Genomic DNA, 14759 nt, shown 5'->3' with positions numbered 1-14759 from the left:
GTTCCAGTAAGACTTTATGGGGTCTAAACTTTCGGTATACAACTAATATGCGCGGTGAATGTCGGAAGAGGTTGAAATATTGGCGGCCCGTGAGCCTGGAGTTGTTTCTTTCAAAGCGTAGTTGAAAAGGTCCTGATGGATGGGCTGTAAGTGCCCCACACAGCGACATGACTTAGCTTCCATTTTGGTCAAAAGCTGCAAAGTGAAAAGCTTCTAGCGGTACCATCGACCCACTCGGCAGGATCTAGGTCTAATCGATGCGTCAGTCAATGTTCCAGCCCGCCTGAGGTGTCAGCAAGCCCACCGCCAGTGTTACGCTGATGGAGGAACGTCGTGGAGGTCTGACTCTGCTGGGACCGGGCTGGTCCACCGGTCCGGGACCTGAATGGTCTGCCGGGACGCCGGACCGGCCACTGCGAGTCGTCGCGATCAACGACATGCCTTACATCTCCGTACAGCATCGTCCGGACGGCTCGGTCGCGTATAGCGGATACCTGTTCCAGTTGTGGCAGATCATGGCTGAAGACAGGCGCGGATCCAGGGGGGGGCGACGGGGGCGGCCGCCCCCCCCCCCGCCATCCGAAAAAGGCGCCCATATCCCGCGGCAGAGAGGGCGCCCCGAGCAGAAGAGCGGCGACACAGCAAAGGTTCAGCAGAAATAGGGCGCCTCCAGCAGAAGTTGGGCTCACCAAGCAGGAGAGTGACGCCCAATTGCCTATTCCCAGCAGATGAGAGTCGCCCCAGCAGCAGATGGGCGCCCCCAGCAGAAGGGCGCCCCCAGCAGAAGAGGGCGTCTCGTTACAAGAATATAAAACACCTTCTGTTCAAGAGGGGCGCCCCTGGCAGCGGAAGGGCACCCTTAGCAGGAGACGTGTCCCCCTGAAGAGGAGCGACGCCCCAGCAAAAGGAGAGAGGCGCCCCCATTCCGAGAAGAGGGGCGCCCTGACAGCAGCTGGGCGCCCCAGCAAAAAAGGAGCCCCATAGTAAGAAAATGGGTGCCACTGGCAGAAGAGGGGCGCCCCAGCAGAAGAGAGGGGTCTCCAGTAGGAGACGGGCGCCCCAAGCAGAAGAGGGGCGCCCCAGCAGAAGAGAGGCGCCACAGCAAAAGTTAATCAGAAATAGGCAGCCTCCAGCAGAGGTTGGGCCCGCCAAACAGGATATGGGCGCCCCATTGACAATATCCGGCAGAAGACAGACGCCCCAGCAGCAGATGGGCGCCCCCGGTAGAAGAGGGGCGCCCCATTACAAAAAGAAAAGGAGTATATTCTACCAAGAGGGGCGCCCCTGACGACAGCGGAAGGGCAACCCCAGCAGAGGGGCGGTGCCCCAGTAAAAGGAGAGGTGTGCCCCGTTCCGAGCAGCAGAGGGTCGCCTCGCCCCAGAAAAAAAAAACAGGAGCCCCATAAGAAGAAAAGGGGTGCCTCTGGCAGAAGAGCGACGTTCCCCGCAGTGGAAGGGCGCCCCCACAAGAGTGGCGTCTCCAGCAAAAGAGAAGTGCCCCCTGCAAGAGAGGGGCACCCCACCAAAAGTTGGGCAGAAGTGGGGCGCCTCCAGCAGAATTTGGGGTCGCCAAACAGGAGAGGGTCGCCCTATTCACAGTAGAAAAGACTCCTCAGCAGCAAAGGGGCGCCCTAACAGAAAAGGTGCACTCGTAGTAGAAGTGGGACGCATCAGGAAGAAGAGGGGCACTTCTAGCAAAAGATGGGCGTCCCAGATAAGTGGGCCGCCTACAGCAAATTGGTCGTTCTTAGAAGGAAGAAATGAGGCGACTTAAGCAAAGTGGGTCTCTCCATAATGGATTAGGCGATCCAAGCAGAGGTTGGGCGCCCCCGGGAAGTGAGGCATACCAGCATAAGTGAGACGCTTCCAGAAAAAGGACCGGGAGGAGGAGGACTGCACCAGTAAATGGAGGTCACCTTTTTGCTAATATCTTTTGCTAGGGTAGCGGTGCCCATCTACGACTTTTAACCCGTGCCGTGCTGGTGGTCTGAGTTTTCCGTGTCCTGCTGGGGAGGGGGGGGGCACACTCCCTCGTCTAATTCGGCTCCTGGGCCGCGTAGTGACACGCGATAAGCGGCATTCGAAAGATCGTCAAAAAACAGGACGAAAACAAAACGGTCATTTTTTAGGTCAGGTCGAATGTCAGGTCACCAGAGGTCATCAAAGGTAAAATGTTGCCTGTTTCAACATTTTTCCGTTTTCGAAGCAGCGGCACATAACTCGGAAACCAATAGAGCTATAGCGCCGCAGAAAAGCGCATTCGATAGCCCTTTTAAAGGTGTTTCTGCAAGCTGCGCTCAGATTTGACCTCAGGTCAACGGTTTAGCCTTCAGAGGGCAAAAGACTAAAAATAGCCTTTTTACGAACAATGTTTTCCTGCAATAACTTTTGACTCAAGAGAGTCTCGACATTACGTTTGTCAGCATTGCGTTTCTGTCGTCGAGACACGTCGAACAAACTAAAGGTTGACCTTATGAAGGGTAATTTTGAGAATTTGACCTCAGGTCAAGGTCATGACCTGACCGGGAAAGGTCATGCTGCATAGCAGTCGATGCGTATCGTCGAGCTAAACACAGCCGAGGTGTTTTTATCGTTCTAGCTTGAATCTATCAAAAGTTATTTTTAAAAAAAAACTGCTGCGGACCTTTCATGACATGGGATGACCTCTAGGACATAATGAGTGGTCACACTAGGTGCAATGTTCTTATTCAGTGTGTTAATTACATATGTATCCCAATGCTTGATATTGTCTAGAATGGCGCTCGTCCAAAAGAGATGCCTTTCAGTTTTCTCCCAAAGACTTAATTATACCTACCTACCTAATGGAGACGTCGCACAACTGACCTGACCTTAGGTCACAGATATCGAAATTCCGAGATATACATTTCATGAATAGTGTTGCTTTCATCAATCGCTGAAAGGTTCAAAGCAATCGTTCAGTCGGTATAGCAATGGTAAGCATTTGAACTTTTTCTTAGGCTAGGTCACTTGGCATAACCTGGTGACCTGACCTTCCATCACCCGCGTCAGACATTTTTACAACATGTGCAAAAAAGATGCATGATAAGGTATGCTGAAAATGGCGGCGCTGCGCGCAGCCGTTTTCCAGATATTTGCGAAAAACCTGAGGGGGGGCGCAATAACGCCCCCTAGCACGGCGCGGGCTTTTAGCTCCCGATTTTGACGGTTTGGCGCCCCCTTTGTATGGAGCGCCCCCGGATCGCCAGGTCGCCCCCATTTCGACTTGCCGCCCCCCCTCCCGAAAATTCCTGGATCCGCCCCTGGCTGAAGAGCTGGGCATTAGTTACCAGATGGTGACGCCGCTCACCAACGATTACGGCAGTATGAGCCCCAACGGCACCTGGACAGGCGTGGTGGGCGAGCTGGTCTACGGGCGCGCCGACTTGGGACTTAACCTGTTGAAGTTTACCCCTGATAGGTCTGCCGTGATCGACTATATCGACGGTCTGCCCATGGAGTCTTGGAGTCCTACGTTTTTGGTGCCACGCAACACGGCGGGGACACCGCTCTTGTCTCTAGCGATGTTCGCTGGCCTGCTGCGGCCGCTGGGCGCCGACGTCTGGTGGACGCTGGCCGCCGCGCTGCTGGCGCTCTCGCTGGTGCTGCGCCTCTCGCTGCGGTTCAACAGCGCCAGAGCCGAGGACGACCGGCTGGTGCGCGACATGGGTTGGGGCTCGTGCCTGTTCGCCGTGGCAATGGCTGTTGCGCGCCAGGGCTGGGACAGGACACCACAGTCGCTTGCCGGACGAACTGCAACCATCTTCGGTTGGGCGATGGGCATCCTGATCTACATTAACTACACGGCCAACTTGATGTCATTCCTGGCCATGCACACAGTCAGCAAGCCCATTAGTAGCATACGCGAGTTCGTACAGCAGCCAGACTGGACACTGGCAATGTACACAGGCGTGGACAAGCTGAACGAGTTTAGAACCAGCTCCGACCCCGACGAACGAGAGCTGTATCGACGATCAGTTACCGGTGACAGGTTCGTAGCTCTGAACAGCATGGAAAAGGGCGTTCTACATGCAGTTCAGTCACAACTGATGGTGTTCGCTGACTTCAATACTTTACATTACTTTATTGGCGATGAGGCGTGCAACTACGTGCCGCTGCAGGACATGCATATCAGGTCCATCGCACTCCACATGGTGATTCCAAAAGGAAGGAAGGCTTTCAAGAAAGCCATCAACAACATGCTGCTGAAGTTGTACCAAACCGGCTCCGTGTCGCGACTGATGAACACTATCTGGAAACCTGATAAGGGCATGTGTACCCAACAACACCGCTATGCGGAGTTGTCTATCAACGAGCTGATACCCGTTTTCTGTTTAATGCCTCTTGGAATAGTGGCCAGTATGATCGCACTGCCAATGGAACTGTTCTTACACAAACTGTCACAGACGAGGGGCCACCAGATATGAAGCACATGAACGTTGAGCCTCGAGATGTTCCGTGACCAGCAGCGCTGCTGGCGATGCTGCGTGGCCCACAGGGCCGCGGGAAACTTAACATACGGACCGGACCAGACCACTGTACATATATCGGTCACACCGACTGAGACACACATGGCGAAAGCCGAGAGACCGACCAGGAGACCTGCCGCTCCGTCGCCTCGAGAGCAGATTGCGATACCGACCACAGAATGCAGTTCTTAGGTTGAGGGTGAACTACAGAAGGTGATCTTATACACCTTTTTGCACTCAAAATAGGCATCTTTTCATTCAATTTCGGCGAGTTGCATTCAATTTTAGCGATCTCTCTATTCGAAGCAAATGAGAGATCGCTAAAATTGAATGCAATTCGCCGAAATTGAATGAAAAGATGCCTATTTTGAGTGCAAAAAGGTGTAGATAGACGGGTCATGCATAAGCGTTCTTCGTCTTACCTGAACCACATAGCCTTCCTTCATCATCCTCTGGTTATGCTTGTGCAATGTGCATCTAGCGCTTAGAATCTGGGAAGACTTCAACTTGGCAAGGGTATGCACCATACCTAAAACGATCATCTCTGAATATACGTGGTACTCTATTTCCCTCAACAAGTTTATGAGTTATGATTTCGATGGCCTTCAAAAATAAAAAGGTCAATACATTCAATAGCCACAGCGTGAGTATTGAATCGATGCTCTTCGTTTCCACCACTCCCTTCCGTCAACTTCCGGTCACTCAAACGGTCCACTTCCGTTCACGGAGTGCACCGATTGTGACCTTGATATTCGCAACTCTTTTAACACTCGCCGGCCGAGGGGGGGGGCGTGTGCCGCCCCCCCCCCCATAGGTTTTTTTTCGCGATAGCTCCGAACAGCCGGCGATAGAGAGCTGAAACTTGGCATACCTGACCTTTGATTCAAGTCGGATCTTTTGACACCAACTGCATTTTCGGGTCAGGTCAGGTCACTGACCCATGACGTCATAAGTGAACCTTTGCACTGTCTTCAGATGTCGCAACTTCGCAACACCATCACTGCCAGAGGAGCTTTCACAGGGAAATGAAAGTTGCAGGATGTAGTATCCATTACGAGTCTCACAACTTGTATAGAGCTCAGGGCATTTTCGTGACCTCACCATTATAAGTCAATGGGGAAAAATGAAAACTGCTATTCTGGCGCCGGGAACGATCTCCAACTATCTCAAACACACAAAATCGTGATTTGATGCACTCCTTGCAAGGTTAGATGAGTCACTTTTGGAATGCTTACCTTGCGTGACATCATTTATGACGTCATCAAGGTCAAATTAGTTTGTCGTCAATAACTCCCGATCAAATTGAGCTAGCGAGTCGGGAAAGCCACCAACGGACTCAGGAAGACCTGCCGAATCGAATGATATGCGACATGACCTCCTTCGACCATCTTCGTGACCTGGGGGCGCTGACCTGAATGTGACCTGAGGTCAACCACCTAAGTTGACCTCACCCAAGCAAAAAGGATATCATTCGACGCGCCTGAGCAACTATCATGCATGCATGAGGCAACTACCCTGTCTCTCATGTCGGGGTTAAGAAATCGCCGGTGCCCACTTTGCCTCGGGGGTTGGGGCAAAGTGGCCGGAATGCATTAGATGTAAAGTTTTGCAAATATCTCGAATATGTGAACGCGTTTAGAAATAAAACGAGGTTGAAATGAAAATTGAAAGGCAAATTAATAGGGATCATGTTGACATAGGAAGCACTCTTTCCAAGCTTGAAAACGAAGCGTCGGCATATGTAGAAAGAAACATTAGGGTGACCGCTCTGCTCTGAATCCGGAATCCGCAGAGCGGATTCGACGTGAATAAACGAACTTGAACTTGAGCTCTGCTCCGGTTCCCCTACATAGGCATACTTACCTACCTCGACGCTGCAAATCCGTTGAATTTTTCAGATACACTTGGATGGATGGAATATTGGAATCCGTCATTTTACCTAAAGGTTGTCATTCTGATACAGGTGCAATTCCGGATTCTAGCGACACGCCACAAGATATGCATGCCGAAGGAACCTACTGAGGGTAGAGGGAATGGGCGATCTTTTCGTAATCGTTACTCTTTTTAGGCAGCGTAAGGCATACGGTGCCTCTGGCCCCAGAGAAAGTTTATTTACATGAAGCATGTGCAAGAGAAGGAACAAGCGTTGTTGCGATGGTTTAGTCACATGTTTTCGCAGCTTCGCACCTCTGATAATGACCTTAATAAGGTACTAATGCAATCACCTAAGATATCGCCGGGATAACGTTAACCTTAGCTAGTTTATTCACTTGTTGCAGTGATTGTTCTGCATGTAGGCAGGCATACCACGCTCCTTGTAATAGGTACAGCTGAGATATGCCACGCCGGCACGTTCCATGTCTCGCTGTTGGCAGCAGTGATAATTATTAGCGACCACTCGTATTTACGGCCCACAAACGGACACCTACTCTTGAACAAACTGTGATTGGTGAAGAAGACTCGTGCTAAGTTGAAAACGGCAATCAATGATCACAAGTCTTGCTTTCCAAAAGACAGAGGTTACTTTAACCCTCTACTTTCTACATGTGACATCATCTTATACCTACCTAACGAACGATATTCCATTCCGAACACACCTTGAAATTCAGATTACTTATAACGACGTGCACTCCCCAGCGGGTTTTAAGTAGTGCAGCTATATAATACATTTCAGAAAACGTTTTCGGGAGCTGTCATACAGAGTAAAGACACGTCACTGGGGCCGTCGATAAGCACTCAGCAGGTTTTTGAAGTCACTTATGGCGTTTCCGGACGGTGGCATAGCTCAGGCGCCGCCACTGTCAATGAATGGAGCAGGCTTTGTGCCCGACGTACGACACATCGGCCGTGCGGCAGAACGGGAAAAGTCAATGATGGAAAGTACTTCAGCGATGAGAATCGATATCGGCGCTGTTCCCCGAGCATGTTAGGCGCACCGTGCATTTACCGGGGAAAATAAATACTGAGACTCCTCTCGCGCTTTTACCAAAATGCCAGAGATAACAGACTGAACTTTCAGAAGCAGCCTTTGAATGAAGTCAAGACGAAGAAAGAACACAAGAACAGGACCTTTCAGCAGAATTCACCATCACTACATCTCGCACAGTCCTCGGGTCGTTGCGAAACGACAGGCCTCCAGGACAGTCCTTCGGCAGGCACCTAGTGATGTGTCTCCGCCGATCTGACCAAGTCGCAGTGGTACCGCCCGATTGAGGGGACCATATAGCTCCTTGAGGACCCGCATGGTCCCCGCAGTATCGTCAGCAGCTCTGCTGGGGCCAGACGTCGAGAGACTGAACACGCATCTCCGTTATATCTGGTGGTGCCTCATTGACGAGATTTTGTGCAACAGCAGCTCCACTGCCAGTATGGCGAGACTGGCAACCAGTCCCAGCGGCAAAAGAAAAATGACGGACATAAGATTCTGAATAGACAATTCAGTATAGCCGTTAGATGGAACACACATACTCTGATCAGGCTCTGAAACAGTGTTAATCAGTCGCGACACAGAACCTGTTTGGTAGAGCTTCAGCAGCACTTTGGAGATGGCTTTCTTGAAAGCATTCCTTCCTTTTGGGATCGCCATGTGAAGTGGATCGTACTTGATCGGGGTGTTCTGCAACAGTGGGACGTAGTTGCACGTGTCCTCGCCAAAGAAGTGATACAGAGTGTTAAAGTCAGCAAAGATCATAAGTCTTGGCTGAAATGTTTGAAGAACGACTTTTGTTGCACCATCCAATGATATGAACCTGTCGCCGGTAACCGATTGTCGATACAGCTCTATTTCGTCCGGGTCAGTGCTTGTTCTAAGCTCGTTTAGTTTCTTCTCGCCTGCGTAAATTGCCAAAGTCCAGTCGGGCTGGTCGACAAACTCGCAAACGCTGCTGATGGGTCGGTCGACCCCGGGTTCAGCCAGAAATGACATCAAGTTGGCCGTGTAGTTGATGTAGATCAGGATGCCCATCATCCAGCCGAAGATGGTAGCAGTGCGGCCGGCCAGCGACTGAGGTGTCCTGACCCAGCCCTGGCGTACAACTGCCATAGCCACGGCGAACAGGCACGAGCCTCAACCCATGTCGCGCACCAGCCGGCCGTCCTCGGCTCTGGCACTGTTGAACCGCAGCGAGAGGCGCAGCACCAGCGAGAGCGCCAGCAGCGCGGCGGCCAGCGTCCACCAGACGTCGGCGCCCAGCGGCCGAAGCAGGCTCGCGAACATCGCTGGAGACAAGAGCGGTGCCCCCGCCGTGTCGCGCCGAACAAAAAATGTGGGGCTCCAGGAATCCATGGGAACACCATCCAGAAAATCGACCACGGCAGCGCGATCAGGATTATAGGCCAGACGGGTGAGCGCTAAGTCGGCGTGCCCGTAGACCAGGTCTCCAATCACCCCTGTCCAGGTGTCGTTGTCATCCAGTAGGCCGAACCCGTCGGTGAGAAGAGTCGCCATCTCATAGCTGAGGCCCAGTTCTTCGGCGACCATTTACCACAGCTGGAACAGGTATCCGGTGTACGCGACAGAACCGTCCGGACGATGTTCTATGGAGATGTAGGGTGATTCGTTGATCGCGACGACTCGCAAGGGCCGGTCCAGCATCCCGACGGTCCATTCAGGTCCAGGACCGGTGGACCAGCCCGGTCCCAGCAGAGTCAGACCTCCACGACGTTCCTCCATTGGCGCAGCACTGGCGGTGGAGTTGCTAGCACCTCAGGCGCGGCTGGAACATTGACTGCCACATCGAACGGACCTAGATCCTGCCGAGTGGGTCGATGGCACCGTTTAAAGGTTTTCACCTTTCAGCCTTTGACCAAAATGGAAGGTAAGCCAGTTCGTTTTGTGGGACACTTACTGCGCATTCAGCAGAAACTTTCCAATGCGCTTTTGGACAAACAACAAACTGCAGAAAACAGTGCTTCATGTCGATCGTCAATCGTCATCTTGTCGGCTAGATTCTGTGCCCGAGTAGTTCCACTATCAACAATGCCAGGCTGGCCACTATGCCGAGGGGAATCAGGCAGAAAACAGGCATCAGCTCTCGGACAGACAACTCTACATAGCGGTTAGGTGGATCACAAATACTCTGCTGAGGCTTCGAAACAGAGTTTTTCAGTCGCGACACAGCGCCTGTTTGGTACAACTTGAACAGAACTTTGGTAATTGCCTTCTTGAGAGCTCTTCTTCCTTTTGCGATCGCTATGTAGAGTGGGACGGGCTTGATCGGTGTGTCCTGCAGCGGGACGTAGTAGCACGCGTCTTCACCAAGGAAGTGGTAGAGAGCCTTAAAGTCAGCAAACGCCATAAGCCTAGGTTCCATTGTTTGCAGCACGCCTTTTGCTACAGTATCAAGTGCTACGAAGCGGTCGCCGGTGACGGATCGTCGATACAGCTCCCGTTCGTCGGGGTCAGAGCTGTTTCTCAGCTCGTTCAGCTTATGCACGCCTGTGTACATTGCCAGCGTCCAGTCGGGCTGCTGGACAAACTCCTTTACGCTGCTGATGGGTCGGTCGACCCTTGGCTCCGTCAGAATCGACACCAGGTTGGCGGTGTAGGTGCTGTAAATCAGGACACCCATCACCCAGCCAACGGCGGTGACTGTGCGACCGGCCAGCGACTTCGGCGTTCTGTCCCAGCCCTGGCGCAAAATAATCGTTGCTGCGGCGACCAGACACGAGCCCCAGCCCATGTTGCGCACCTGCCGGCCGTCCTCGACTCTGGCGCTGTTGAACCGCAGCGTTAGGCGCAGCACCAGCGAGAACGCCAGCAGTGTGGCGGCCAGCGTCCACCAGACGTCGGCGCCCAGCGGCCGAAGCAGGCCAGCGAACATCGCTGGAGACAGGCGCAGCGTCACCGCCGTGTCGCGCCGCACCATGAACGCGAGTGTTTCAGACGCCAATGGCGTTCTATCCAGAAAGTCCACAACGCTGACCCGACCAGGCGTGACAGTCAGCATGTTCAGCGCCAAGTCGGCGCGTCCATAAGCCAGGTCTCCCACCACGCCAGTCCAGGTGCCGTTGGAACTTAGACTGCCGTAGCCGTCGGTGGGCGGGGTCACCATCCGGTACCGAAGACCCAGCTCTTCGGCGACGATCTGCCACAGCTGAATCAGGTACCCGCTGTATGCGACCGAGCCGTCCGGACGATGCTCTACGGAGATAAAAGGCATGTCGTTGATGGCGACGACTCGCAGTGGCCGGTCCGGCGTCCCGGCGGACCATTCAGGTCCCGGACCGGTGGACCAGCTTGGTCCCAGCAGAGTTAGACCTCCACGACGTTCCTCCATCGCAGTTCGAGGATCGACTGCAACATCGACCAGACCAGACCCTGCCGAATGGGTCGATGGCACCGCAAACAGGTTAACAGCTTTTCGGTTGGCTGCCTTCGACCGCGTCGACGCCATTTGTCATGTGGTGTCTTCGCCACTTGGAACATATTGTGGATGGCACACCAGAATGCCCCTGTCCTGGGCTAACATGGACATGGACAACACAGCAGTGGAAGTTGTGCTAAGCTAAGTGGATTAAGTTTCCTTCCTTATTGGTGACCTCAGCCTTGTCTGGTGTAGACCGTCGATCGTTTTCGACGGAAAATGTTTGGCCCTTGCTTTCAATTTCTATTGATAAGTGCATACCTTAGAAGTGTGCACACCCCGCTGCACTGTTGTTCTATGACGGATGAATCAATGCAGAGACGTGATCCCATCACCGAAAACGACTTTTAGAAGATATGACCGGAACAGCAAGTGAGCGCCCTGTAAACTGAACCAATCTGATCACCTAAGCAAGTAATGTGCCCTTTTGATGTCGCGGAGATAGTTGCTGAAGTATTTGCAGCGATGGCCGGATGACACCACCCTGGAAAGGCGACCGCCGACCTCGAATCTTGATGTCAGCCTGACTTCGTACATTTTTTACTGACAAAGATGACAACTGGCAAATAACGAAACGAACACTTAACCATGGCAGAACACAAGTACGTCATATCTATGTTCGCTGCTGAAAGTGTCTGAGAAGGAAAGGTCACGGATGCGATAGCTGACTAGTAGCAAGATCCAAGAAGAAGTTGGTTCAGTCGTCACCTGTGGCATTTGTGGCGGGAAACGCAGCAGAACCATTGCCGCCAGCAGACGTCAGAAACTGCATCATGATGACCATGTAGGTGACGACGGTGGAGAGGACACCGAGCAGGGTGGAGCGTCGCAGCCGGAACAAGCCCAGGTCGCCGACCGTCTCAAGGTCACGGCCGGCCACCAGCAGCATCACGTCCAGCTGGTGACGGCCCTCCCCCCAGCGGCGACTCTCCGGCAGCAGCAGCAGTAGCAGATCGCGGCCGGCAGCCAGCCGAGACAGCAGCCGCTCACTGGCCTCGCACGGGCCGATCAGTGACACACAGGCGGCGCAGGCGTAGCATGTGATCGCCAGATAGACTATCACCGACGGGCTGAGGATGAGCCTGACGAAGAACTCCACGCTGATGATGAGGCAGACGAGGATGAGAATGCCGTAGAGCATGACGGGCACCATCTCGACGCTGGAGGCGGACGTCAGACGGGCCAGACAGTCAGAGAGGAGTCGCTGGAAGCGCGCCAGCCGCCCCAACCCCGGCCGGAGGTTCTGGGCATCCTCGGACAGCGGTAACATCGCACGCAGTCCGGCGTTTAAAGTGTCCAGGCAATGTTCCAGCATCTTACAGATGGCGATAAACTTCATCACGCAGGTGAAGAACGCCAACGACGGGATGAAGCTGCCAAAGGCCAGAGCCAGCGCCAGAGCGCAAGTGGTCGCCGAGTGCGAGCACGCGTCGATGACTCCCCTATCCACGGAGATTGCCGCTGCCGTGGCTGAGAACCAGAGGAACACCAGCGCACAGGTCATACATAAGGAGATGAAGGTCGACTTCCGGCTGCCGAGATGTTCATCCAGCAGGTCCTTCTCCCTGGCCAGTTCGCGCAGCTGATGGAGAAGCGCGGCGTAGCGGCGTCTCCCGACAGCGAAGGTGGCCGTCAGGGAGGCCCACTGAACGGCCACCAGAGTGCCGAACACGTGAGACAGGACGGTGGCGCGGATCCAGTGCTGGCCCTGGCCGAGCAGCGTCCAGCCGAGCCTGAGCAAGATGTAGACGTTCTGCATGGTGATTGCGGTGACGAGGATGTACAGCAGGAGGGCTGTCACCAAGGAGCAGCGGCCGGGCCGCGCTGTCGCGCCCACCATCCGCAGCAGACGCGTCATACGGCGCACGGAGCGTGCGGCAGGACCGTCCCGCTGCTGACCGGCCGACCAGCCGGAGGTAGGGGACCGGACGGGAGCTACCTGCGAGGGCGCCATGTCCAGTGTTCAGCCAGACCACCTCTGCCGGCCTACTCACCAGCACTGGCGTGTGGTCGAGACGTCGGCCAAAGGACCGCGGCTGTTGCCACGGTACTGACTACTGGCGACAATAAATGCTTCCTAACGAGCTAGAGCTGCAGTTGCTCAATGCGAATACGCCACATCATTGATAATGATCAACTATTCAGGATCACCTACGTAGCATCAATATATCCACGACCACGGGGCATTGGGTCTAACGACGTCAACTAGGGCATGGTATCCATCAATGGACGGTTTAAGCTTGTGCCCATCCTTGATGAGCCGTGAGGACAAAGTGCCATACGTTCGGCATCATGGACATGGATGGATGATTGTCGTCAATTCACTTAGCTCCTTTCGCGCATTTTACCTTTCAGTTATTCAGGCACGACGATAGGTAGGTACTAGACTAGGCACATGTGCGAACGAGGGCACAAGGGCCACCAGTGCACAAGCCATTGCAGCATTTTGGACTGACGATATCGGCATAACTGTGGCCAATGGCTACGGCCTACGAGAACATCAATAAGCTAATAATTGGATAGCCAGTGCACAGTGTGGCCGAACACCAGTTTAGCGCGAATTTAACCCCAGTGCCGCTAGGATCCACTGAAAATGGTTCTCTGGCTCCAAAACTGACATTTACCCCTCGCCGGACCTATTGGTTTTCAAAATACGCGCCGGCCGAAGGGGGGGGGGGGGGTACGACCCCCGTCGCTGTTTCGCCCCTGATGAAGCTAGAGCCTCGCGGAAAAAAACGAGCGTGTGTGCCGTTACGAGACGCAGCAACTGGTATCCGATTTTAAGGTCTCAGGCTAACCTGTGACCTCTGAGTTCAGGTCAAGTGGCCCAAGGCACGGATTCGTTTTTTTATTAATAACTTCGCGAAAAAATGCCGCAGAGCCGCAATTTTGGCATCATCGTGTTCGCCTCGCTCAGGTGCGTCGAATGGTATACTTTTTGTTCGGCTGAAGTCAACTTAAGGTGTTGACCTCGGGTCAAGGTCAGGAATTAGAGCCCCCCAGATCACGAAGTTGGTCGAAGGAGGTCATGTTGCATATCATTCGATTCGGCAGGCCTTCCTGAGTCCATTGGTGGCTTTCCCGACTCGCTAGCTCAATTTGATCGGGAGTTATTGACGAAAAACTCTTATTACCCTAGTGACGTCATAAATGACGTCACGTAAGGCCAATAATGCAAAAGTGAAGCATCGGACCTTGCAAGGGGTGCATGAAATCACGATTCCGTGTGCTTGAGATAGTTAATTAGGCTGGAGCCTGTTCGGCCGCGCCGCCCCCGACCTTGGTCAGGTCACGCCGGGCGGCCGACTAGACATGTTCAAAGCTGAATTGACGGCAAATAGGCAAATAGTGGCAGCTTAAACTTGCTCGCTTATGTTCAGAAATGTGCGGGGAGTTCAGCCATGCCCTATTCGTCATATCCATTTTTATCCATTTTGACATTTTCCAACTTCTTTATGAAATGCTATCGTGAGAACGATACACATGCAGGGCTCCTGTTCTAACTCATTAAACTCAGAAACCATTCATTGAAAAGCTACCGTGATAGCAGAAACAGCTTCATCATGAATTGTGCTATCCGGTGATATGCTATTTTCTCATATATCTTCTCGAAGCTTCCGTAAAATTTACATTGAAAACTGGACATATTTCTCAGCACCATAGCCCGATTTCAGGAACCGGAGCGTGGGTCTACTTTCGGTAGGGATATAAGTCCTCAAATGATAAAGTGGCTTAAAAATAAGGTTCTATCCGATAGCTTCGGACAATTTCCTACCCATTGATAGGTATAAATAACAGTTAATCCAAAGTCGGGTTTTTGATTAAATTCGCGCTAATCTGGTATTCGGCAAGACTGTGCAGTGGCCACCGCGCCGGGTCCGATGATAAAAAATTCCTGCTTGTCAGT

At 53.1% G+C, this 14759-nt stretch overlaps 2 protein-coding genes across 2 annotated transcripts in view; both read right to left on the bottom strand.

The window, feature by feature from the left end:
- Positions 1-14759, bottom strand: part of LOC122379176 — a 91606-nt gene that overhangs the window by 63549 nt on the left and 13298 nt on the right. The window lies entirely within an intron of this gene.
- On the bottom strand, positions 8554-10648 carry LOC122378564 (glutamate receptor 2-like). Its single transcript, XM_043359773.1, has 2 exons — positions 9745-10648; positions 8554-8705 (listed from the first exon to the last, which is right to left on the bottom strand). The coding sequence occupies exons 1-2, from the start codon at positions 10646-10648 to the stop codon at positions 8554-8556; spliced, it is 1056 nt and encodes a 351-aa protein (XP_043215708.1).

The sequence above is a fragment of the Amphibalanus amphitrite genome, unplaced genomic scaffold (genome assembly GCF_019059575.1).
Source record: "Amphibalanus amphitrite isolate SeventyFive unplaced genomic scaffold, NRLGWU_Aamphi_draft 000007F_arrow, whole genome shotgun sequence".
In the NCBI taxonomy this organism is placed as follows: Eukaryota; Metazoa; Arthropoda; class Thecostraca; order Balanomorpha; family Balanidae; genus Amphibalanus; species Amphibalanus amphitrite.
This window is presented reverse-complemented; position numbering and strand designations above follow the sequence as displayed.